Genomic DNA, 25,786 nt, shown 5'->3' on the forward strand with positions numbered 1-25,786 from the left:
ACCCAAAATGAAAAAATTCTGAATGTTGTTATACTGGGAACAAATCAAGAGCCTTACACAACATAATTATCTATGCATCAATAAGTAGTTGTTGGAATAGACAGGAAGAGTTAAAAGCTCCAGATGTTCCTACGTATAACATCAGAGTCCTGAAAACTGCAGAAACATCTGTAAGGAACTTTGAAATAGTTCCTTAGCAGAGAACCAAGTTCACATGTGGAATCTTTCTATCATAAAATACAGGAAGCTACCTAAACTGTAATACCCGTTTAAGTACAAAATGTACTAGGGTCCATTCCCATCTATAAATCCTTAAAACAAAAATTGTCTCCAGCAAGTAACCAATGACTTCATAATCCCTGTAGTGCAAGTGGCCAGGAACAAGGACAAAGCCAGGGCTGGCAACTGAGATGCTGTTCTGGAGAAAATGAATTGAAGACACCAGCATTAGGATTATTGAAATTTTGTTTTAGCAAAACTATGAAACACTAGACAAAGTCTTTTTCTTAGCAGCATATTACCTATTCAGTGCTGAAATGCACATTGTGGCTAGACACTGTATTCATAGACAGCCCACTGCATTGAGATGAAAAAAACAGATCATGTGAAGCTGTTTGAACTATGTTTGAAGGCTTCTTCATAGTTTTTAACGTTATGCCACACTGAAATGTTACAGGCCACATAACATATCGTCTTCAACCCCTTATAAAACAGTAGTCCATAAGAAAAGAAGAAAAGAAAAGAAACAAACAATATTGATCTAACACTTGCTAGTGTCATAATTTAGATCAATTACAAACAAACCGTAATGAGTTGGATTTTTTAAAGCTCTAATGTACAAGAAGGTTGATCGTATCCATTCCAAAGCTACAGTGACATCTGTGACAGTATGCAGCACTATTTCTGCATTTAAGTGCTCAACAAGATGCCTGTGCAAGCTGTCAAAAACAAATCAACCAAAAAAAACCTGTAAGTATATTCAGCAATTAATAGTACAAAAATACGCTATTTTGTTATTAACTATTTTGGATTTCTTTTTTCTGTCAAGTGTTCACTTTAATCAGTGAAATTACTAGACTTTTCATAATTATTTAGAAAACAGAGTTTTCTAAAACATTTTTCTAAAACATTTAAAAGTTATAGCACAGTGTTGATATTTTGAATATATTTTAAAAATGAAACCTTAAAATAATAACATGATCAAAAGTTTGTGTTTTATCCTTTAACATCTTAACTTTCCTGTATATTTGATTCTTGAAATTATGTTCACCTCAACCGAATTCTGTAGTTTAGTACTTTCTAGACTCTGTTGTCGAAAGATTCAGAGACATGATCTGGGTTCCACTCTTGCTGTTTGTCTTTGCAATACGTACTATTTCAGTTCATTAAATTTTCCAGCAGGAATCTACATCTAACTTCTCTTCTGTTAAGTTTAAGATGACCTAAAGTTGTTTTTATCGTTTAAAACAAAAGCTGTATATTTCTGAGTAGCTTGGCTTGATTTGCTTTTTTTGGATTCTGAAATGTCTTCTAAACAGAGACAAAAATCCTGAAAAAACACCTTCTGTAGAAATAATGAAACATTACTACCATTTATATAGTCTTATGAAAAATTAGTTACCTGCTCTCTATTATATCTGCACCATTTAACATCTGTATATACTTCTCCCTTGTACTCCAACGAGTCATAATGACTGCTGTTGCTGTAGTGTCAAACTGCAAAGTAAAAAAAGTAAAACAAAATTAAAAAAAACAACCCTCTCTTTTTGTGAAAGCAAAAGGAATTAGAACTTTATGAAGACAGTGCTTCCAGTCCCTCCGTTCCTATTTTAACTTAATTAGATGCTTTCTTGCTCTGATGTTATGAGAACAAAAGTACATTGTGCTCTATGCTATTAAATACTCTAGATTTTTTATCATACAATTTCTAAATTTTGTGCCAACTTCCTATTTTTTCCTCTAATCCATATTCCTTACACAAACCAAATGCAATCTTCAGATCTTTTTCTAGAGCAAGGTAAAGCGATGCTTTTTAATGGACAGTACAAAAGCAAACATATTTTTCTCTAATAGATATTACCCAGATATAATTTAACTGTTAATAAAAAATAACTAAAAAAACAAATGCTGCAATATTTTTTTGGTATTGTTGTTTCTTCATACAGCATTAACTTACTTGAGGTCTTCCTGCTCTCCCAATCATTTGCAGAATATCAGTTTCACTGTACTCTTCAAACATCCCTCCAACATAGTGCATTGTGGATTTTATAACCACCAGGTGTGCAGGTAGATTGACTCCCATAGCTAACGTGCTAGTAGTAACTAGATCAGATCAAAGTATATTGACTTCAAGGTGAATACCACTGAAACGTCTCGCAGATAATAAATAAGCAGCAAATAAGGGCCTAATTTTCATTGCTAAGAGCTCTTGCTTCCCAGTAAACTCAGTGGAAGGCAAGGACATTTTGCACCAGAAATAATTAGACCTAGAACAGACATGTATTTGCATTAAAATAAAAAGTATGTATCTGATCATCTGCATTCAGTTATCAAGTATTCTTTACCAGAATACATCTGTTCAAAAGTGAATATTTAAATATTAAATAAATGTTTAATTATTAAATACCTGCTTAATTATTTTTATTTAAACATTCCTTAACAGATCATCCAGAATGCAATCCATAAAGCACATACACACTGAAGAAACAAAATCCATAATTCTTCACGGATAGAAATTTGAATACAGAAATGTATCTATCTTCCTTCATAGTGACTAGTACCTTTAAGAACTTTTTTCAAGTCATCAGTCATTAGCATTATTTATATTCATGGCACCAAACCACAATCATCACCAATACTATCATAATACTTTACCAATACATACTCTCACATGGAAAAACACCAGTCGTGTTTGTTTATGTGCAAATTATCTCCCTCTACTACTTTTAAATTTACTTTCTTTAACAGAAATTCAGCATGGAAAGTCAACTATACAGGCCAATGGATATTCCACTAGAAAAACAAAATATTGTTAAACACACCAATTGTTTTCAGAAATTAAAGGAGAGCTATAATTAATGAGTCACAGGTACATCAGGAAAGAAGGATCCAACGTAAACTAATGCCACAGCCATTTCCCTTCACAAGAATAATAGTGGTTTTCATACTGTCTAGATACACTCTCTGTTGGAGCCAAATGAACCACATAAAAAGTTGCAAAGAAAGTTTCTTACCAGTGCAATTCAAACTACAGTCCACATATATATACCCACTGTGAGTATACCTACACTCAAGACCTAAAATTTCTTCCCTTTGCAATACTTGTAGAAGTGTGTTAAAAACCTATCCCCCTTCACGTTCAGAGACATGAGGCAGAAAATGCCCACTTTTGGTTGTATGAATGTGTATAGTTATAGCATCTCAGATTATTCTGAAATGTTCATACAAAACACACATTTCAAAGAACTCAAGTATCAGTAAGCACCTTTGCATTCTTTTAGTGGTAGTCAATATGTACATACACTGCGTTGAGCAGTGGCACAGGGTCTTCTGTTCATTTTGCTAAGAGCAATTGTACAACCACTATCTCCTGAGACTTCAGAAATGGAACAGCAGTTGGCAAAGCCATACGCACAACTCCAGTACAGCAGATCACAAGAATACAGAGACTTTTTAATAGGATGGGTACTACAACTGCGAATTTTGCCAGATCATAGTAAAGGGATCTACCTTAAAATTTCAGTGAGTCAGGACTGTTGTACAGAAATGAAAAATCCATGAATCTTTCATTGTTGTACGTGAACCACACAAGCAGTTCTTCATAGAGTCTGAATTTCTGGATGTGAAAAGTGAAGGCCTGGACAAGATGAGACTATCTCTATGTAACAGCAGGTGCAATCTTTCTTAGCAAGAAAGATTGTCTATCAAAACACCTTGCATGGGGGGCTTGAAAATGGAATCTTGCCTGTCTAAGGAGAAAAAAAGTACAAGTTTATCTTCAGGGAACCACTGTTGCAAAAGACAAACCAAGAAAACATAATGTGAAAGCCGAAAAAGGACACAGTAGCAGAGGACTGCTCAGCACTACTAGAATGAAATGGATCTAGGCCAGCCCTATAGACACGTAAGAGCAAGGATGACCTTTGTGTATGCTGAAAAGAAGGAAAGTTCTCTGGTTTTCAGTAATAATGTGTCTGTACACTCACAGAGTAGAAGTGCATGTGAAACATAATAACAACTTTTGGATTTCACAAAGTAACAATGGAAACAGTAGAATCCCCAATTCCAAACTACAGTCTTCTCAGAATACATTAACATTTTGACTTTCAAAGTTAAATTGACTTACAAAGTACTGGTAAATCTCCATCAGTAAAAGCTCCTTCAATTATTTTTCTGTCACACACCTCCATACCCGCATGATGATAAGCCACACCATACATTAAAAGATCTGATAGTAAAACAATGGACATAATTATTTCATTAAGTTTACTCAGGCAAATTTTCATTCAAAAGGCAGAGAAGTGGTAGGTTATATTTACCTCTGAGCTTAGAATCTTTCAATGAATTTGCAGACCTCTGTAATCTACACAACAAAGAAAAAAAGTGCTTCAGAATCGCAAAGCAGATTCACTAACGTTGGCAGAATATGCAAAGAAGAGTACACTTAAAATGCTAAGATATAAGGTTCACATGAAACAATACACAACTATGCCTTTTAAGGTTTTAAGATGTATTCCTTGACATGTACATTTATTCTACATACGTTCTCATATTCCTAGTGCCTTTGTGCTTTTTTAAAGATGTTCTTAGTTTATAAATACATGTTAGCCTATCAGAAGGATATCATCTTAAAATAACTTTTTACCTACACATTCTTTGGATACTCATAACCATCACCTTTCCCAGAGCAAACAAACTGACTCTCTAGAGGAGCCAATGCACCCTTTCCAGCCCAGTCATCTTTCCAAGTTATAACATACAATCTAGCTCTGACCTGGATGCAGAAGGTGAAATCAGATATAAATACTGCTGGCAGAAATGCAAGTGAGAAAGAGGGAAAGCAACAGAGACATATAGAAACATTCCTCTGCTGGAAACTGTATTAGGTCAACAGCTTCACAGATTTCACAAGTTTACTAGAACACATAAACACTTAATACAAATTTCAATATAAAAATACCTTTGTTTCTGTTCTACACTTAATAGAAATTTGGCATCTTTTGAAAGAACAGAAGCGGCCTGCTGTACTCCTTTTCTTGTGGCACAAAACTGTAAGTAAGAAAATAGTTTTTTCTGAATCAACACTTTTTGGTAAGAAAATTATAAATGTGATTAAAAAAAGATGTTGTACCACAAGTGCTGGTTTTTGTTCAGAGTATGTTTGTATAACACTCGCTATCTTGTAGTTAAGAGTTAAGTCAAATTTGAATTCTGTTTGATTATCACTGCAAGGAAAACCAAGAACAATTTTGCGTAGCTTCACTGGTCGCTGATCCTCATCTATTTTCAGACATACAGCAGGCATCTTACCATCTGAAAGCCATTCTGCAATCTTTAAAAAAGAAGAAACAGAATTTAAATTTAAATAATAATTTTCTGCCTTTAATCATGCTCTGCTCTAACTGCATTATACAGTAATTAGCTTACCTTTTGTCACCTATAAACGATTAACACATTTCACATACTTTTAGCATGAAAACCAGTGGAAGTTCTACTTTCTACTGAACCATTTTACTTTGGATTGAAATCTCAAGTCCATTTAGATTTATATTAAAGACAAAAATCATAGAAATCTGAAACAGAAGCATAGCCATACTTAGCTGGTAGTTTCCTATGGTTGAAGGTCATTTATTAAGTTAACATCAACCACACAGCTGCCATTATCTGACAGCTTCAAAATGACAACTTTGGTATCTATTGATATTTATTTAGAACTCTACTTTTTTTTTTTTTTTAATAAAATGCAACTATATTAATTAAAATACTATTAAAATATAACTCTTACATCTTCAGCATTTGGGATTGTTGCTGAAACAGCTACAAATCTCAAGGGAGGAACAACGTCATGATTCTCTGAAAGACGCCAAAGAGAAGACTGAATAGTCCTCATCCGACTGACTACAACTTCTAATGTTGCACCACGGCTTTCATCCTTTATAACATGCACCTATTAGGAATTTTAAAACATTTGCAAAATATTTCTTGAGTTATACTCTATACATGTGTTAAATAAATGTTTTATTTTCTAACACATCTTCAGGAACAAAAACAGCATATAAAAATCATTAATTTTCTTGCCTCATCAATGAGAAACAGTCGTACAAGCTGAACTATAGAGTTGTCTCTCCACCTTCTAGTCATGCTATCCCATTTTTCCTACAAGATAAAAAAAGACAGGAGGAGAAAAGTCTTTGAAAGGCCAGCGTATGTCAGAGCTATCTCTGACATAGCATATCAGAGCATATCTCTGCATGACAGGACATGCAGGCATAACTAAACTCTAATAAATCATAGAATCATAGAATATCCTGAGTTGGAAGGGACCCTTAAGGATCATCAAGTCCAATCTTTAAATTAAATCAGTTAAATCAAGCAAATGTATGTTTCATCTGACACATTATTACATGCTGTTTACATGAACCAGAAGCATGCACAACAATTTGTAGGCAAGTACAAAGATCATAAAATTGTTCTGCAACTCACTACTCATTAGTTCTCATTAGTACTCATAAGTTCTGCAAATCAGTACTCACTACAAAAAAATAAATATCAGATGTGACAGCATACAAGCAGACCAGTAATGTCCGCTTTTTCTAGTGGTTTTGTTTTGTTTTGTTTTTAAGAATTTGGACTGAAACCTACAGGTGTAGTGATAATAATGTGAGCACGATGTATTTCAAATAAATCATCCATCACTGTATCTCCCGTCAGTTCCTTACAGTTGAGTCCTATAGGTCCAAATTTTTCTTTCCAGTCATGATAACGCTGACTGCATAGAGCTTTTATTGGAGCCACTAAAAACAACACAAAATGATCAGTTATGTCACAAACACCAAATCTTCAACTGTATTGCTAAAAATGCTAAATGCAGATGTCTTCTTGCATTTAATTCTTCAATTTTCAGCTTTGCTCCCCAAACCATAACATTCATAATTGTATTATTATCCTGTCCCTTATGTATAGATCAGCTTTGAGCTTTGGGCCACGGTTCTTCCCTATCAGCAACTGGAAACAGAACCCTTTAATTAAGGTTATTTATGCCCTCTCTTAATCCTGACTTTTTCTTCAGTTCCATATGGAAACAATAAGCACTCAGTTATCAAAAGGTTTTCTCACAGACATAAGAAACCACAGGAAATAGATCTTTTTAATGAAAGATCATACAAATACCAACCTTTTTCCTATTTAGAATGATGATTCTATATGAGCGCTCTGTATTCAAAGACAATGCGGGGTTATAAATGAGAAACCATTCACAAGCAGGCGACTGAATATTAGAAGAAACAAAAAACTATCTAAACCACGTGTACAGTTAAGTGTCGTCAGTGTCATACCAGCTAACATGGGAGGTAGGAGCGATGCTGGTCCTGATGAACGGACTCCTATAACAATCTACTTTTTTTTTTTTTTCCCCCCCCTCTGGCCTGTAGATACATACTATACTTGTGCAGATGGAGGTTAATTTCTAGAAGACAGAAGTTACTCTCTACAAGGACTGATACTAGCAACACATGAAAGTCTATACTGGATAGGTAATCTATTGGAAAACGCAGCAATTTATGTTAAAAAAAAAAAAAAAAGCGATCTACCAGTGATGGCTACTTAAAGCCACTGGAATATGATCCATTTCTGTTGTCAGCTGACTACTGATCCACAAGATGAAGTGATTTGAAGAACCAGTTTCTGCTACAGAAAAAAAGGTGTAAAACCTCATAAGATTACCAGTGGCCTATACAGAAGCAGAAATCACTAGCTTCAGAAAACTGATAAAACTAGCAGCAAGTAATTCATAAAATTGCAAGAGTAATTTTCTATTAGCGATGAGGCAGAATGCAAGAAAGTAGTAATTGCCCCCTAAAATTCAGCCACCAATCCTTAGCACGTTAAAGCTATTGATTATCAGCCCGAAGTTACAGAACTACCACACGCTAATTCACATACACTGGGCCACAGACAAACTGGCTACTGGATAATCCTCCAGGAGTACATACTCTGATTAACGCCTCCGTTCCAATATTCACAAAAACAGGCATATCTTGTTCTTCATCGTTGTACTAGGAAAGGTCAGCAGATCTAATTCCACCAGCACATAAATACTCCCTTACTGAAAATTCTAACCAGCTGATTAGCATCACTTCTACCAATACAATTAAAAGTCTTAGAGCACACTGAAGTGCTTCACCTTGCTATGCTCAGAAAAACTACAGTATGTGTCTGTTTATAAAAAAATCTCTTTACAATACACAGTAAACTCTGTGTCAACACTAGCATTATTGTAAGGATTTTAACTCACTGAAATTAAAAAAAGACTACAAACAAAGCTGAAACATTTGTAAAATAAAGATTAAACATTAATAGCAAGACTAACAAATATATCACTGTATGAATTAACTAACATTGGGACAAAACCATCCATCTCATCTGCTTTACATGATACGAATGTAGCTCTCCAGGAAGAAAAAGAGTAATGGTCTACAGATGTGACTATCTTTAAGTATTTTCATTAGTTTATATACAGATCAATTAAAACTCATGAAGACCATGGCTCTGTTGCCTTTGAACTAGTAGACAGAAAGCAACAGCATGAAACCTTGCCAGATAAACAAATGTTGAAAAAAGTGATTATTTTATCAGAGCAAATGACACGTACACAAAAGATACTGCTTCAGCTCAGGCTCTGACGAGAATTTGGTTTAGTTTCCTTTGTTTCTCTTTTTTTCAGGTATATCTTGCTTTCTCAGAGGATAAACTCTTTACAATATTTTTATTTGTCTAGGCAGTGGTGGCCACTACAATTATACAGTGCTGTTACTTAAGTAGTTTCAGTATTATTTAAACAATCGATCCAGATCTCCGTGCTTACAGAATGACATTTTCTACTGTTGTCATCAAAATGATTAAAGCTGCATAATACTTACTGTAAACAATTTTAATGTTTAACCAAGGCATTGGGGCTTCCATAAGTAATCTGGTAATAGCTAGTTCAAACATCACAGTTTTTCCAGAGCCAGTTGGAGCACAAATCACAAAATTTCTATCTGTGTAAAGAAGCTAGGAAGGAATGGCATAGAAGTAAATGCAACGCAGCTATTCATTGTACCTATCCATACATTGTAAAAACATTTTCTAGGTAAAAAAGACACAAAATACACTGATAGCTGGTAGTTCTTTAATTAATTTTGTATTAGATGTGGACTTTAAATTACAACAAGAGAAAGAATGTCTTTTGCTATGCAACTATCATGGAAACGTAAATGAGTGACACTAACAGTACTGCCAAACAATTGTTTGCAGGAATTACCACTGTTCTTTCTGTACAGTTCCATTTCTTCAATGCTCACACATACACACAAAAATCAATGATACATGAATATGAAATCTTTGCTGATTTTTGTTAAATAATCATTTGTAACATTTACTGTGTATCAAACAGAGAAATTTTAACAAGCTGAATCTTTCCAGCTCAACCAATAAAAAAGGCATGACCATTATCTTTTTAATATGATGACTTTTCTTTCCAACTTCATCTCTAATATGTAAGTGATAGGCAAACCTTGTCCTTCCTTGTACTTTGCAAACAAGTTTATATTTAGAAGTACTAAGACATAAGTCACTCATTTTTTTCCCCAAAATGATTGCCCTGACAACTCTGTTCATTGAATAACAGAAAAACACTACTGTAAGCAAAATTTACTGTTGTTATAGTTACTAAAAAAAAAAAAAAAAAAAAAAAAAAAAAAAGTAATGCAAGATTATTTTACAGGCCAATATGATGTATAATCCTCACTGATGAAACTCTGATTTCCCCTCTCTATGCAAAACCCATAACACAATCTTCCTCAAATTGGTTAATTTCAAAATCAGTTTGGGGTTTTAAAGAAAAAGTATAGTTGATAAACAGAAAGGATGGACAAACACCACTTTTCCAAAAGAACACCCTTCTCTAAAGATCTGCTTAATTTTCCTTTGAAAATAATTTAGGATACTGGCAATCTGTATGTGTAAGTATACTTGTCATTGACAACTTCACACAAATGCATTTGAGAAACACATTTTAAGAAGTTCTTCTCGTCTCTCTGCTATGCTTAATTCTGCTTATCTATTCCAGGAAGAGACTTGAAATACATTGTACTTTTCTAACCCCTTTTAAGTTCTAAAGTTTCATTTGCATTTGCACAATATATTTATCTACAAAGTACTACTTGCAGCTGCAGCAAACATTTCATACTTACGTCATCCAAAGCTTTAGACTGTGCATAGTTAAAATATGGAAACTCCTTAAAGATACTTCTAAATTGGGTCGCTTGAGAGCATTAAGGAAGTGAAAACAGAATCACATAATTGTCTAGGTTGGAAGAGACCTCAAGATCATGGTGTCCAACCTCTGACCTAACACTAACAGTCCCCACTAAACCATATCCCTAAGCTCTACATCTAAAAGCCTTTTAAAGACTTCCAGGGATGGTGACTCCACCACTTCCCTGGGCAGCTCATTCCAATGCCTCACAACCCTCTCAGTAAAGAAGTTCTTCCTAATATCCAACCTAAAACACCCCTGGCGCAACCTTAGCCCGTTCCCCCTCGTCCTGTTACCAGGTACGTGGCAGAACAGGCCAACCCCACCTCGCTACAGCCTCCTTTAAGGTATCTGTAGAGAGCAATAAGGTTGCCCCTGAGCTTCCTCTTCTCCAGGCTGAACAAGCCCAGCTCCCTCAGCCGCTCCTCGTAGGACTTGTTCTCCAGACCTCTCACCAGCTTTGTTGCCCTTCTCTGGACCCGCTCAAGCACCTCGATGTCCTTCTTGTAGTGAGGGGCCCAAAACTGAACACAGTACTCGAGGTGCGGCCTCACCAGAGCCGAGTACAGGGGGACGATCACCTCCCTAGCCCTGCTGGCCACACTGCTTCTTATGCAAGCCAGGATGCCGTTGGCCTTCTTGGCCACCTGAGCACACTGCTGGCTCATATTCAGCCGACTGTCCACCATCACTCCCAGGTCCTTCTCTGCCTGGCAGCTCTCCAACCACTCATCTCCCAGCCTGTAGCTCTGCTTGGGGTTATTGCGCCCCAGGTGCAGGACCCGGCACTTGGCCTTGTTGAACTTCATGCAGTTGACCTCAGCCCATCGGTGCAGCCTATCCAGATCCTCCTGCAGAGCCTTCCTACCCTCGAGCAGATCGACACACGCACCTAGCTTGGTGTCATCTGCGAACTTACTGAGGGTGCACTCGATCCCCTCATCCAGATCATCGATAAAGATATTAAAGAGGACCGGCCCCAGCACCGAGCCCTGGGGGACGCCACTAGTGACCGGCCTCCAGCTGGATTTGACTCCATTCACCACGACTCTTTGGGCCCGGCTGTCCAGACAGTTTTTAACCAACGAAGCGTGTGCCAGTCCAAGCCAAGAGCAGCCAGTTTCTTGAGGAGAATGCTGTGGGAGACGGTGTCAAAAGCCTTGCTGAAGTCAAGGTAGAACACATCCACAGCCCTTCCCTCATCCACCAAGCGCGTCACTTTGTCATAGAAGGAGATCAGGTTCGTCAAGCAGGACCTGCCTTCCATAAACCCATGCTGACTGGGCCTGATCGCCTGCTTGCCCTGTAAGTGCCGCGTGATGACTCTCAAGATAATCTGCTCCATGAGCATTATAAAATTTCTTTTAGAACTGTGAAATGCATCTCTATCTTGCAATTTAAATGCCAATTTAAAAAACATGCTACAGACTTTAATTGATACAAGCTTGTCAAAAAAATACCAGAAAGTAACTTATTAAATGATTTAATATCTTCATTTGATTCTTGGTGTGCCAAATGTTCCACTTCATGGAAAAAACAAAACAAACCACTCCCTATTTGAGAGGTCTCAGGACTATACCATGAATTGAGAACCTTCTCCCTGGAATAAGTTGCATGGAACAGCATACAATTATGACATGTGAAAGCATTTGAAGGAGCAAGCAGAGCACTGCTGTTAACATAACTGAAGTGCCAATTGCCACATTATATTTGTAATATAACACATTCAACAGCGTAATATTGTTTACCCAGTTATAACAGTAGTAAAGAAATTCACCTACAATCTCTTAATGCTGATAGTGCTATTAAAGGTATTTTCAACTGCAAATATTGTGTATTTTCCATATTTTCCAGACAAAAGCATTTTTATCTAAAATACAAGTAAGAGTAAAGAGAGCATTGTTTCCTTACGATCCAAACAAATGAGATGATCCTTGTCTGGACTTGCACGGAAGCCACACAAGCAGACTAATCGCAACCATCCAATCAGTCTATGGATGCAAACACAGTCGGATGTAACACCAACAGTCACAAAAACAATGAACAGCTGAGGCCTTAAAAAGTTGTTCTATTCATTTTAAATTACTCAAAAAAAAAAAAAAAAAGAGTAATACAAGAAAATAATGAAATAAAACCAGAAAAAAAGTAAAGGTGAGCAAGGATTTTTTAAAAAGGCTTCTCTAAAATTATCCCTCTAAATAAATGACCCATTTTCAAAACGAGGAGCTTTATCTGCAATTGGCAACATCAGAACAACTGAGTTCTTACTTGTTCTGGAAATTATGTCAATTCTTACCAAACTAAAAATTTTAAATTTTACATTTTAAAAATAAGTAATTTTGAGGATAAAATGTACATGTTTGAAATAAGAATAAGTTTGCTTGGTGATGAATGATCTATTTATAAGTTATTCTATTTTCATTCTAGCTTTGGAGGTCCCAGGCATAAATTCCCATTCAACTCCCAGCATTACGTTACAATTCAAAACTATTACAGTATAATGCATGAGTTCTTATGGCTACAAACTAACCACTATAATTTTGTAAATGTAAGAGTCATGGTAATAAATTCAATAAATCAGATACAGCAAATAAAAGGATACGTATTTCTGTAACAGCCCTCAACATTTCCAAATTTCTTCCTGTTGTTCCTAAAAGAAAGTAAAGTTTATAAAAATAGATTTCACTGTTCTCAACCAATATCCATGAAAAATATCTTCCGAACTCTAAGCTGTGCATTCTGTGAGGAGCTACAAGGCTGCAGCAAAGCAGAGTTGATAAAGGAGCTGACAGGACAGGAAGGACATAGGTTTGTTATTTGAAAGGACCATGTTGGTGGCCCTTTGTTGAACTCACTCCAGTTTCAGAATGTCTTGCTTGTACCAGAGGCCCAAAATGCCTCTTAATACAGTACCTAGACATCTGAGAAGTGTAGTAAAAGTTATGCAAACTGAACACAGCTCGTGAGGTGCAGCTTTATCAGAGCTGAATAGACCAGGACACTCTCGGCTTTCATTACTGCTGGGGCAGCTGCTGGCTCACATTCGTTTTGTTTGCCAGGCCCCAGACACTTTTCTGCCTGAATTTCTAAAAAAAGCATTCTATCACTTAATCAAAATTCTCACCACTTTCCTCCATTTTTCCTATTTAATCTAGAAAGATACAAGTGTGAGCAACATGACTAATAAACAATCAATTTTTAATGTAGATGAGACTATCCACTGTATCGAGGGACCAGGCTGCTCCTTTTCAAATTGTTCAGGAACAGACTTGGAGTGACACTTTCAAAAAGGTCCAAGACTTAGTGCTTTGGAAAATGTAACTCTTCTTCATAAATTGTTTACACAGCACATATTAAGCAACAACACATTTAAGTTCCTTAAAACTGTAATATCATTTATCTATATTTAATCAATTACCTTAATTTGAGCTGGCAGAAAAAGGTTCTTCACTCTTTACCTTGATCAGTGGAGTGTTTTTTTTTTTGTTTGTTTGTTTTTTTGTTTTTTGAACAGAGCAATAATAATTACCTGTCTTATCCAGAATCCTTGAAGCACTAGGAAGTGATTTTATTTGAAATCCTATTTTAGATGCAGTGTTCCCATCATTTACCCTATGTAGGGTAAAATCTGAGTCTGTAGTTATTGGAGTATGATGATTTATTCTCCACACATCTTTTCTCGCTTCTGTCATGTTTTCACTTGTATTAAGGTAAGTATCAACTTGTTTCATATCCACTGAACTATCTTTAAATTCTGTATTTTTATACATGCAATCAGACAGTTTAAATAAGCTGCAAAAGATGCAGGATCTTTATTACTTTGTTGTATGCTACATAGTTTCTCTAATATTTGAAAAATATAAATATTTATATAAGAAACACAACCAGTAAGATACAATCATAAGAAAAGTTTGGAAATAATTTTAGTTGATCTGTCTGACACTCTTCTACCCAAAGAAGACTCCTTTCAATACACATTTTAACTGAAGAAGGAGGAAGAAGGAGGAAGAAGGAGGAAGAAGGAGGAAGAAGGAGGAAGAAGGAGGAAGAAGGAGGAAGAAGGAGGAAGAAGGAGGAAGAAGGAGGAAGAAGGAGGAAGAAGGAGGAAGAAGGAGGAAGAAGGAGGAAGAAGGAGGAAGAAGGAGGAAGAAGGAGGAAGAAGGAGGAAGAAGGAGGAAGAAGGAGGAAGAAGGAGGAAGAAGGAGGAAGAAGGAGGAAAAAGGAGGAAAAAGGAGGAAAAAGGAGGAAAAAGGAGGAAAAAGGAGGAAAAAGGAGGAAAAAGGAGGAAAAAGGAGGAAAAAGGAGGAAAAAGGAGGAAAAAGGAGGAAAAAGGAGGAAAAAGGAGGAAAAAGGAGGAAAAAGGAGGAAAAAGGAGGAAAAAGGAGGAAAAAGGAGGAAAAAGGAGGAAAAAGGAGGAAAAAGGAGGAAAAAGGAGGAAAAAGGAGGAAAAAGGAGGAAAAAGGAGGAAAAAGGAGGAAAAAGGAGGAAAAAGGAGGAAAAAGGAGGAAAAAGGAGGAAAAAGGAGGAAAAAGGAGGAAAAAGGAGGAAAAAGGAGGAAAAAGGAGGAAAAAGGAGGAAAAAGGAGGAAAAAGGAGGAAAAAGGAGGAAAAAGGAGGAAAAAGGAGGAAAAAGGAGGAAAAAGGAGGAAAAAGGAGGAAAAAGGAGGAAAAAGGAGGAAAAAGGAGGAAAAAGGAGGAAAAAGGAGGAAAAAGGAGGAAAAAGGAGGAAAAAGGAGGAAAAAGGAGGAAAAAGGAGGAAAAAGGAGGAAAAAGGAGGAAAAAGGAGGAAAAAGGAGGAAAAAGGAGGAAAAAGGAGGAAAAAGGAGGAAAAAGGAGGAAAAAGGAGGAAAAAGGAGGAAAAAGGAGGAAAAAGGAGGAAAAAGGAGGAAAAAGGAGGAAAAAGGAGGAAAAAGGAGGAAAAAGGAGGAAAAAGGAGGAAAAAGGAGGAAAAAGGAGGAAAAAGGAGGAAAAAGGAGGAAAAAGGAGGAAAAAGGAGGAAAAAGGAGGAAAAAGGAGGAAAAAGGAGGAAAAAGGAGGAAAAAGGAGGAAAAAGGAGGAAAAAGGAGGAAAAAGGAGGAAAAAGGAGGAAAAAGGAGGAAAAAGGAGGAAAAAGGAGGAAAAAGGAGGAAAAAGAAGAACTCCCTGTCCAGATGGGCTCTGAATCCCAATAGAAGATTAACTAACTGTCAATCACTGCATAATTAAAAACAATAAAGAAGTACAAGTTCTGAAGACCGAGAAGAGCTGTGCATAGAAGAGAAGTTAATCTGTAAAACCTCATCTTTCAGGCAGCACTGAAATCACACTGAGAACTGCCCAAGGTATTCCTGGTTGGCTGACCTCTGCTCTGAAAAGCACGTGATCTCAGTCTTCTCGCTTTTTACCAAGTACATAAAGAACTCCAAATGGTATTTTGAAGAACCTGTATTATTTATTGATTTGTTAAAAATTTCTATATATAAAATAATCTCATCCTTACCTTTCTCATAAAAGAGGTTGAACTCAGGAGACATTTATTAAAGTACTACAATATTGTCAAAAGCAAACATCTTTTTTCTTTACGGTGAAAAGACTTAGTGTCTGGAGCCCTGTTAAAGTACTGAAGGATCAAAACCTCTGCATTTGACAAATACACCTAAAACAATAATACAATTCTGACAGTTGATGATTTATCAGAATTGACTAGATGCATACCTTCTTCTTAATGTGGAATGGGCACTCTCATCATCACCATTTTCTGGAATATTAATTAAGATTTTACTCTGTGAAAAATTTGCATCAGGTTGCTGACAAATCCCCGTTCCTCTTTTATACTTATCTTGGTCAGGAGAGAGAAACAATGAAACCATTTCTAGACTTTCATGCTGAACATTTATTTTCTCTCTTTCTCCTACACTTAGTTGGAGCATTTCTTTTTCAGAGACTATGCCAAAATGAACAGATGCTGGAGATTTATCATTTACATCCTCAGTGTTACTCTTGCATTGTTGTATAAACTTCTGGTGCTTTATCCCTCCTATGATAGACAATAAATTATTATTTCTATTAATATTCACTCACATTCATATACATACTCATTTCATTAAACATCTTCCACATAGATTTGTTGTAGCCAAGTTCACATATATTACCCGAACTTATTCTCCTATCTTATTGCAAGAACTTTATATTTTATGACCAGTGGACCAGTGCTGACAAGTGCAATACATATCTTGTCAATTAGAAAGTTATAAAAATAGGACTGCTTTCTCTGTTAATTATACAAAGTAATGGAGCAAAGCTATTCCTCAGAACTACACAGTAGATTAAAATTACTTCTAGACAACAGTCACAATTCCTAATGAAGTCAGTGACAGTCAGTTTCATAGGCATCTTAGCTACTGATTGTGATTTGTAGGATTAGTTCTGACTAGGATCAGTATCCTGATCTGACTAGCCATACAAGCAAGAGGCAACAGCAGAAATGAGCAATTGGAAGCAGCTGTATTAAACAGCCTTCACTTAAATTTGCTAATCTTTTAACCATATTCTTACGGTTCAGAGTACATATAAAATTCATTAAGAAAAATACAGTTCATCACCATCCTCTGTTAATTTCAGTGTTATATGTCTAGAAACTTAAAATTACAGTGGCCTGTTTGGTGCTTTCCACAAACACCAAAAAGTTTACTTGAATAAGTAGTTCTTGATGGGATTTGCTCTTGCATATAGTAAGAAAAAAAAACAACTCTATTTTAATACTATAATACCTAAACAGAGAATATTGTAAATCAGCACGGCAGCTAAGAAATGCAGAAATCTAGTTGACAGTGATAAAGCAATGACATGCTTTAAAAAAAAAATCCTTAAGGTTATTATGAATATTTAGATGGATGGCATACTGCACTTAGAAGCAATGAATGACAACCTCCAAATGTTGCCTCCTGAACAGCAATTTAGAGGGGAGGAGAAAGTTAGATCCATATAGACTGTCTATGTCTTGATGGGAAACAGGTCATCAGGAGCACATGCTGCACTATGTTCTTGCAGTCGCTTCTCATCTTTCCATCAATCATCATAGCACACAGTGGAGTAGCCAAAATTTTGTCCATACTGCATATGCTGCCCACTTCTGCACAGTGACCTTGTAGCCTTAAAATGCGCAAAAAGGACAGCTAATATTCCAAACCTTTTCTATGAACAAAACGATCACTCTGAACTAAAATATATTATTTGTCTATATTCATATATATACTTCATATTTCACAGCACTAAAATAAAGAGGAGGAATTATCTATCAAGCTAATTATTTGTCAAGTCATGCAGAAAGAACGTCATATATTTTACCCATATGATTGCTGGCTGTGTTTTTTTCCAGCTTCCTCTGCAACTCATTTTTTTTCAGTTCCCTCTGTAACTCTTCTGCTGCTGGAATTTCACCAATAACTGGAGCAGGTGCAATATACCAAAGGTTTGACTCTTCTTTTTCTAGATCTCTCTCTCTAATATAAAAATGCAAGGTATGATCATTCTTTAAGGCTCTCCACATCTAGCTTAAAATTACTAGTCATAAACAACCTACTGTTTCTCCTGCTTAAATAATAATAAAATAATAATAATTAAAAATAATAATAATAATAAAAGAACAACAAAAAAGCTGGTTAATTAGTGTGATTTTTAATCTTTTAATCACAGTAAATTTAAGATGCAAAACTTCTGCTAATCCATATTTCTTATAGCCAGAAGATATACCTGCATTATTCAAACCTCAATATACTTAAAAATGTATATATATATTTCAAAATATGGGTTGGGAACGAGGAAACTTCTAGCCCCAAATGTCTATTAAGAGATAGAAAAGGGAAAAGGAAACAACAACAAAAAAGTTGTAAAATGATTCACAGTCTGAAAGTACTTGGGAAACAATTATATATATTTAACAGTAAAGATTTACCTTTTTTTTGCATCTGGTTTTTCATAAAATAAATTATCCAATGAAAAGACCGTGTCAGAAGAGTTAAACATTTTTAGATCAAATATCAAGTCTTTTAGTCTGTAAAAGACAGCACAAAAACTGTGAAAATGAAATGCCTAGAATTGGACCTGTATAACAAACATAAAGCTCATCAGCGATACAAGTGCCAGTATTTCTTTTCCAGATTTATTTTTGCTTTTAGGGCTCTTGACTGTACCCTTAATGTTGCTTCATAAAGAGAATCTCTCTCATGATAAAATACGGATCCTATTAACTATGACAAAAAAATCCTTCAGGACAGCACTGCAAAAAACCTATATATTACCATGATATGTCAGGAGGGAAAAAAATGTGTAATACTGAAGATTCTGATAGAGATGGTGTTAAATTACTTCATGTCTAAGAATAATGTTGAAATTTGTTTAAACATCTTCAGACTATATTTTCTTTTCTCAAATTGTTTCCATTTTGATGGAAAATACACCATTTGTATATCTGAATCTAATATTTGTATATCTTGGATCTAATTTGGATTAGATGCTGTCATTTTTACAAAATAAATAAATGGTTCTATTATCTAAAAATAATAATAACAATTTGAATTTACAAGCTGATCAGACTGTTTTTTAATCATTTATGCAAATTGCTTACCTGGACAATTGGACTATGGACTCAACTCCCTAATGTTAATGGAAGATTCTGAAACATCAGGACCAGAGATTACTGGTTTTAAACATACACATTAATAAAAGTATTATTAATTTAGCACCAACTCTAGGCATTAGGTGTGTTTGCTTTATGTGGTTGCATTGAGGAGTTCCATAGCTCTTAATTTTGCTTAAGGATGGATTCAAAAATCAAAATTCTTACTAAAAGAATGCCACAGAAAGGATCTGAGAGTCAAAATCTTAGGTTCAATGAAATAAATAGTAAAATACTAAATCAAATTCAACATTTCAAAAATCCCAATAAATGAAAAATCCAGGGATAGATAAACCTACAGCAAACCCATATTCCTTACCTACAGAGATAAAGACAACACATTTTTTTTGCTCCAGCATTTCATCAGTAACATGAAAAAAAAAAAAACCTTTTAGAGTGCATTGCAATAGAATTCAGGTTTGCTTAATTACTGTATACTGTCACTTGTGAATCAAAATTTAAAAAACATTTTTCTTCCACAGAGCTGTAAAACTTCAAAAATTCCATAGAAATGTTTCAAATTTAAAACAGAAAACATTTCACAAAATGAGCAGAATATAATGAAGAGCATATAATCAGAACTGTGACTACAGTGAGGAAGATGGATTCTAGAATTTCAAACAAACAAACAAAAAGTCAATGCACCCTTTGCAGTCCCTGTCAGAGCAAGTCTGTAACACTGCTGCAAATCTTTGCCATTCCCCAACACCAGACTTCGCCATTTTTCCCAATTCTACCAGCAAAGCTGACTCCAGAAGGACCAGTATTAGAAAAAACTCTAATCTAACAAAGCTGGTTAATTCCGCCACCATTCTATGGCACACTTTAAATGCCTGTAATCTAAAGCAGGAGTTGTCTGTTTGGGGTATCAGTACTGGCAGCAGAAAGCATCCCTCAGTCCCATCAAGTTGCAGCTACTCAGGCAGTAATCATCTGTGTAAAGGGCCACTGAAGAATTAACAACCGTTCCACCAGCTCTAAGGAACAGTAAGCACTATACACCAGCATGAAATGGTTTTCATACCTCAAGTAGAGAATCTACAAACTATGGTTACACAACACCATTTACATATTTTGTCTTTATGCTTTCCACCCTCAAGCAGTCTTTGTTATTCATGATATTTCAACTCACGGGCCCTGCAGGCCCCTACTCTATACAAATACTTTATTCTTTGACTGACTTCCTTAATTCCAATTGTTTTATGGCTTAAATGAAAATGATACAACATGCCATGGTCATCCCAAGAGACTGAAAAATTCTGGTTTAACACTCCTTTATGCAGTTTTGTATTTGTCCACAGGCTGTCAATTAGGACACTCCCCTCAGAATCCTGAACCATGAAACTGTGAAAAGTCTCTGGCTTTTCTACCTTAAAATAAATAAATAAATAAATAAATAAATAAATAATAAAAGGTCTCCAAGAACATTTTTTTCATACAATTTTTTATATACACTGTTTGATAGCACAGGGAAAATGCATATTCAAGACAGCATAATGAGATGTGTAGGTGTTTGCAGGAACAGCAGCAAATATTAATTAACAAATAGATGTTTGTCAGCCCCTGTAAGGAAAGACCTCTTGTGCATCAACTTTAAGAAACAGCTTACTATGGGCGCGTGGGGTTTCCTTATTTTAAGTTTCCCTCCTAAAACCCAGCCCTCTCCTCAGACCACAGCGTTCACCTCAGCCTACTCTCTAGGCGGCGCCAAGTGAAGGTCTCCACTTCCAGGGACACCGACCCAAACAAACTGAAACCGCTCTCTCCCAGACATGGACCAGGCGCCCCGGAGGGGCAGAGGTCAACCCCCCCTCACAGCGCTCCCAAGCCCCCAGCCACGCTCCCTCTCCCCAGGAGCGAGAACCTGTCAGAGCGCAGCCCGCCACCCCGCACAAAATGGCGGCAGCTGAGCGGCCGCAGTCTGGCCGCGGCGGGTGCTCGCTCCAGCTCGCGGAGACATCGCCCCCCGTGTCCCCCCCGGGCCTCCAGCAGGGCGGGCAGCGGCAGTACCCGCCCGGCCGTGTCCCAGCACCGCCGCGGGGAAGTCTAGGTCCTGCTGCAGCCCCACACGGGCCGGCAGCGGACAGCTCCTCTCAGCCTCGGCGGGGGCTGCGGTTTCCCGCTGGTACGAAATGGCAGGCCCTGGGCCCGCTCAGAGAGGATTGGCCGCGTTCTGAGGTGCGGCCCGACCGGTACCTCATGCGGTACCCACGTGTAACCAATGGCACAGGATGAGGCTAAATTCTCCTTGAAACGGCAAAAAAAAAAAAGAATGTTGCACGCTGCTGGTGCCAGATTTATGTCTTGTCCAAAGACAGATTTATCTGGAATTATTCTCTCATCAAGAAATCCTTACTCTTACCCTGGTATAAATTAAAATAGGCGGCTGATTTCTGCACCATATGACTGCATTATCAAAAGGATTCCTACAGGCTACAGAAATTTATAAATAAACGAAAATATTGATCCTTGAAATATTTTCTAGTGGATTTCCAAAACCCATTCATATACATACTTGCTGCTGCACTAGAACAACAAAAGTGCCTCAAACAACTTACATGAGTTGAAACAGTATCATGTAAAGTTTTAGAAAATGCAGAAGTAGGTTGCTATTATTTTTTCACAGAAATATTGCAACTTACAATTCTGGACTTGCCATTAGAAAGTAGCTTTTGAACTAGTAAATTTAAAATAAATTGCAGAACTGTCTCAGAAAGACTAAATTTTAAGCTGGTTCAAAGCTTCATGACATTCAACAAATACTATAGAGGCAGCTACTGTAGATATGTATTTCCTCATACATAAATAGATGAAAAGGAGACATAAGATTTTCTCAAATATTGATTTTAACATAAATAATTTCTACTTAATCAACTTTTTTTTTTCTTGAAAATATTAATTTTTAACTTGCCATTTCAAATTCTTAGACACTGTATGTTTACATAGCATAAGTATATTCTCTAATACTACGTAAGCCCAGGTGAACTAAATACATGCAGGAAAGGTTATATTCCTTTTTATAATTCTATGTATATGAGTTTTTCCTTTATTATTAGTTATTACCTATTATTTGATTCATATCAAAACCGTGTCATATTACAGTATGCCAAAATTTACACCACGTGTTTAGATGCTTTAATCCACCTCCTTATCTAATTACTGGGCAGAGAGCCAAGCGTAAGAAGCATTTCATTCCTACTTCCAACATGACAGGATCTTGGCCAGCACAGAATAATAATAATAATAACTTTAAAAAAAAAAAAAGATTTTAAGATAAACAGCTTAAAATACAATCAGGATTGCTACTGAACCCACTGTCTGAGATTAAATTTTAAATATAATATTATTCACTAATTTAAATAAAAACGAAGGAAATTTTGAGGACAACTCATTTTATGCCTATAAATTCTGAAACCAGAAAGCATTTTTACTTCTTACAATTAGAGAATGCCTTCTTCAATTCTGTCCTGAGGCAAATTTCCATCTTAGTTCACAACATCTGCTTTTAGCTGACCAGACTTTAAAGTTTAAAGTGATAAAATAAACAGTTCATTTTTTAAAGCTATTTTTTCTTCAATTCCCTTCCCTAGGTGACATCTCCCTCAACACACACACACAAATCACATAAAATATATAGCAAAGCAGTCTCTCAACAGCTCTGAGACAATTTAATTTTTGATTTCCCCCAAGCCTAACATCTGATCTTCCATATGTTTTGAGTCTTTCCAGATCATAGAGATCACATACTAAGGCATAAAACTCTGTGTTCTGGAGAAACACAACTAGAAAATCAAGAACACCAGACACTGGTCAGTGATCCATATGATAGCAGAATAATTTTCATACTTACTAGATACAAATCTATTAGAAGCTTCAGTTTTCTCCAGAACTTACAAATTGAGCAAATCAGCTATGAACAAATTAAATGCAGAAAAGCGTCAAGATACAAGTAGGATGACAATTGTCATTGTCATCTCTTAGTTTCCTTTGTTCGGCTTTATACACAATTTCAGAGATGTGACAACAAAGCACTGGTCTCTAAAATATGCCCTACCCCATAACTGAAATCACTCTGAAGTATCAGGAGGTCTTAAAATCACAGGCAACCCTTAAACTCTATTATTTTTACTGTATGCTTGAGATTGTGACGATGATTCATTTATTAAAGAAAGTATTGTAAGATTCACAATTAAAAATATATATATATTTGCAGTTATCACCTCTTTTTTAGTCACAGACAGGAAATAAAAAGCACAAACTAGATTGCCTAGATGAGGAAAAAGCAGAGGTGAATTTCTTCCATTTTGTCTTGTTGAATTGCACTTACAGACTTGGCCCTGATGTTGCACCCTTGCAAAAACCTAAACATGTGAATAACTTAACTCATGGAAGTTGAAGTTACTCATGTGCCTAAGTGTTTGCAAGACTGGGTCTTACGAGAGCTAAATGCAGCTTTCCCTGGAAGCTGACAGTACCGGTCTGCATGTCAGCCAGAGGGGATCTCCCAGACTGATACAGGCGCTGCTCCCCTGGGTCCCAGCAAGCAGGCTGCTGCTAGTGCTGTGCACCTAACATATGCTTCCCCAGGAAGTGTAGTTCTTGAACTCTCATTTGTATGTGGCTAAATAAAATATATTTAACGTCCTGTTTTTCATGATGAAAATGTTCTTTTTTGTACTTCTTTACTTTTGTTTCGCTTTTTCAGTTTCTTATCCATACATTTTGTATTTTCACAGATGAACTCCTCCTACTGAACATGTCAGACTAGCCACCAAGGACCAGTTCCATTATGTATAGTATTTGCATCTTACTTCAAATTAACAAAAGAAGCACATTCTACATTTACAGCTCCACCCTGAACAAATCTCATCATGTACAAACACGTTATTTTATGTCACTTAGTATTTAGAGAGATTAGCAATTTTGCACATAGACAGAAGAGATGATATCGAATACAGATTTTACAGTTCACATAGCTGATACTTTTTAATTTTTATACATTTAATTCATAGGCTCAGTTGATAAAATGAGTTTTACCCAGAGGAAATGAAATGATTAATGCTGGGGTGATATTTGTTCCTTCGTGGTATACTTGCTAGGAGGCAAGTCATTTCTGTTTCCCTTTAAAGTAAAACATACAGAATGTCCCACTGATACAGTGTAGGTGGAATCAGCTTTTGTATAAATGAAAAAATAAACCTGAAAATTGTATGTGTGACCCCTGTTTTGGAAAGTGACTACTATTTTCATCTTGTCAGTTCCAACGTGTTTTTTTTTTTTAAAGGTGGAAGAGAATTGTCATTTCTAAAACTAGATTGATTTTGTTGAAGTCAGATCTTAATAGAAGCAAAAGGTATAACAAAACTCTTAATTTATTAGCTTTTTGCTCTAAATTGTTATGGATCAACAAAATATACAATTATGTAATGGCTAACATCTGGATTCCAGGTTCTGTGACAGTTTGTTCACTTTGATAAGATTTCCTGCCATTATAATTATTTGGTTTGGATTCAAAATCGCAATATTATCACTGAGAAAAAATTCCAATACTATCTAGCATTGAATGATTCAGAAGATCCTAAAAACTAATACATTTATAGAATTCTTCTTTATCTTAACTGTATTATCAAATCTACAGATTTTTCCTAGAATAATTTTCTCATTTGTAAAAGAATATGAACAGTTGTAATAAAAATTAACGTAATGAATACTCCCAGTTCTGCAGCAAGTTTTCTGCAGGAACAGAGAATTTAAATGATGATGTTTTCTTGTTGCAGTGTGAACCCTATTTATAATTTTATCAAGCTAGTTCCTTGGAGAAAATACAGTCTTTTTTGCCCATGTATTGAAGTAATATGCACTGTTTATGAATTTTGTTTTATGTACAGTTTCAGTAATAATAATAATAATAATAAAAAGGCCACATTCAGAGTAGTTTTCAAAGGTCACCCTGAATCACTGTATAAAGAGGAATTTTTCAAATTATGTCCAAAGTGCTTATCTTCCAAATCCTCATTTCTACAAATATTTCTTAGTAATACTTACAGAACAGCAAATTCTGAGTTTGTATTGTAGCTGAAAGCCTGCTAACTTACTGCTGCTCATTAAACTGCTAAAAATATATGTATTATGGAAAGAAGAGATCTGCAAAACTTAGCATCTATATGTCTGATTCTTCCTTATGAAAATTTATGTTCTTGATTCTGTGTCTATTTAATTTTCTTAGGAAAAAAAAAAAAAAGACAAATAGCTACTGTCCTTTTGAGATGCTCATCCACACACCGTTGTCTTCAGAAAATAAACACCAACGCAAAGATTTCTAGAAAAGCTATTCCTATTCACTTTCTTACTTCCCTGATCCCATTCCATTACTAAGCTTATTTTGATTAATGTGGAATAAAGGTCCTGAAACACACAAAATATGTTTAAAGCAGCAGCTTGATCAATGTGTAAGAAGAATTGGGTCCAGTCAGTATGGTTAACAGCTTGATATAGTCAGGTCTAAGACGCACAGTATTCTAGAGATAATTCTGGTTGCTTTTAACCATCTTTCCTAAGATGACAGTCTGCTTACTCAGTTATTTCTAATAATCATCAGTACCGTAGCTATGCTGT

The 25,786-nt window shown here is 35.9% G+C and overlaps 1 protein-coding gene across 17 annotated transcripts in view; it reads right to left on the bottom strand.

Annotated features, from left to right (window-relative positions):
* Positions 1 to 25,786, bottom strand: part of HFM1 (helicase for meiosis 1) — a 66,083-nt gene that overhangs the window by 19,757 nt on the left and 20,540 nt on the right. For 9 of the 17 annotated variants that reach the window (XM_038182744.2, XM_072041536.1, XM_072041539.1 and 6 more), the window contains 17 exons: positions 18,449 to 18,547; positions 17,842 to 17,996; positions 16,210 to 16,531; positions 14,046 to 14,308; positions 13,119 to 13,166; positions 10,452 to 10,522; positions 9,138 to 9,270; positions 6,862 to 7,013; positions 6,298 to 6,375; positions 6,005 to 6,166; positions 5,351 to 5,551; positions 5,180 to 5,268; positions 4,539 to 4,582; positions 4,346 to 4,447; positions 2,177 to 2,322; positions 1,622 to 1,716; positions 805 to 938 (listed from right to left, as the gene is read on the bottom strand). In XM_038182744.2, the coding sequence (XP_038038672.2) occupies positions 805 to 938; positions 1,622 to 1,716; positions 2,177 to 2,322; positions 4,346 to 4,447; positions 4,539 to 4,582; positions 5,180 to 5,268; positions 5,351 to 5,551; positions 6,005 to 6,166; positions 6,298 to 6,375; positions 6,862 to 7,013; positions 9,138 to 9,270; positions 10,452 to 10,522; positions 13,119 to 13,166; positions 14,046 to 14,308; positions 16,210 to 16,531; positions 17,842 to 17,996; positions 18,449 to 18,519 (2,266 nt within the window). In that variant the 5' untranslated portion in view covers positions 18,520 to 18,547. Of the gene's footprint in view, positions 1 to 804; positions 939 to 1,621; positions 1,717 to 2,176; positions 2,323 to 4,345; positions 4,448 to 4,538; positions 4,583 to 5,179; positions 5,269 to 5,350; positions 5,552 to 6,004; positions 6,167 to 6,297; positions 6,376 to 6,861; positions 7,014 to 9,137; positions 9,271 to 10,451; positions 10,523 to 13,118; positions 13,167 to 14,045; positions 14,309 to 16,209; positions 16,532 to 17,841; positions 17,997 to 18,448; positions 18,548 to 19,120; positions 19,169 to 20,855; positions 21,016 to 21,035; positions 21,146 to 21,181; positions 21,370 to 25,786 lie in introns of those variants that run through there. The other 8 variants (XM_072041529.1, XM_072041530.1, XM_072041531.1 and 5 more) reach the window with 8 other exon arrangements.

Source organism: Anas platyrhynchos, chromosome 8 (genome assembly GCF_047663525.1).
Source record: "Anas platyrhynchos isolate ZD024472 breed Pekin duck chromosome 8, IASCAAS_PekinDuck_T2T, whole genome shotgun sequence".
NCBI lineage: Eukaryota > Metazoa > Chordata > Aves > Anseriformes > Anatidae > Anas > Anas platyrhynchos.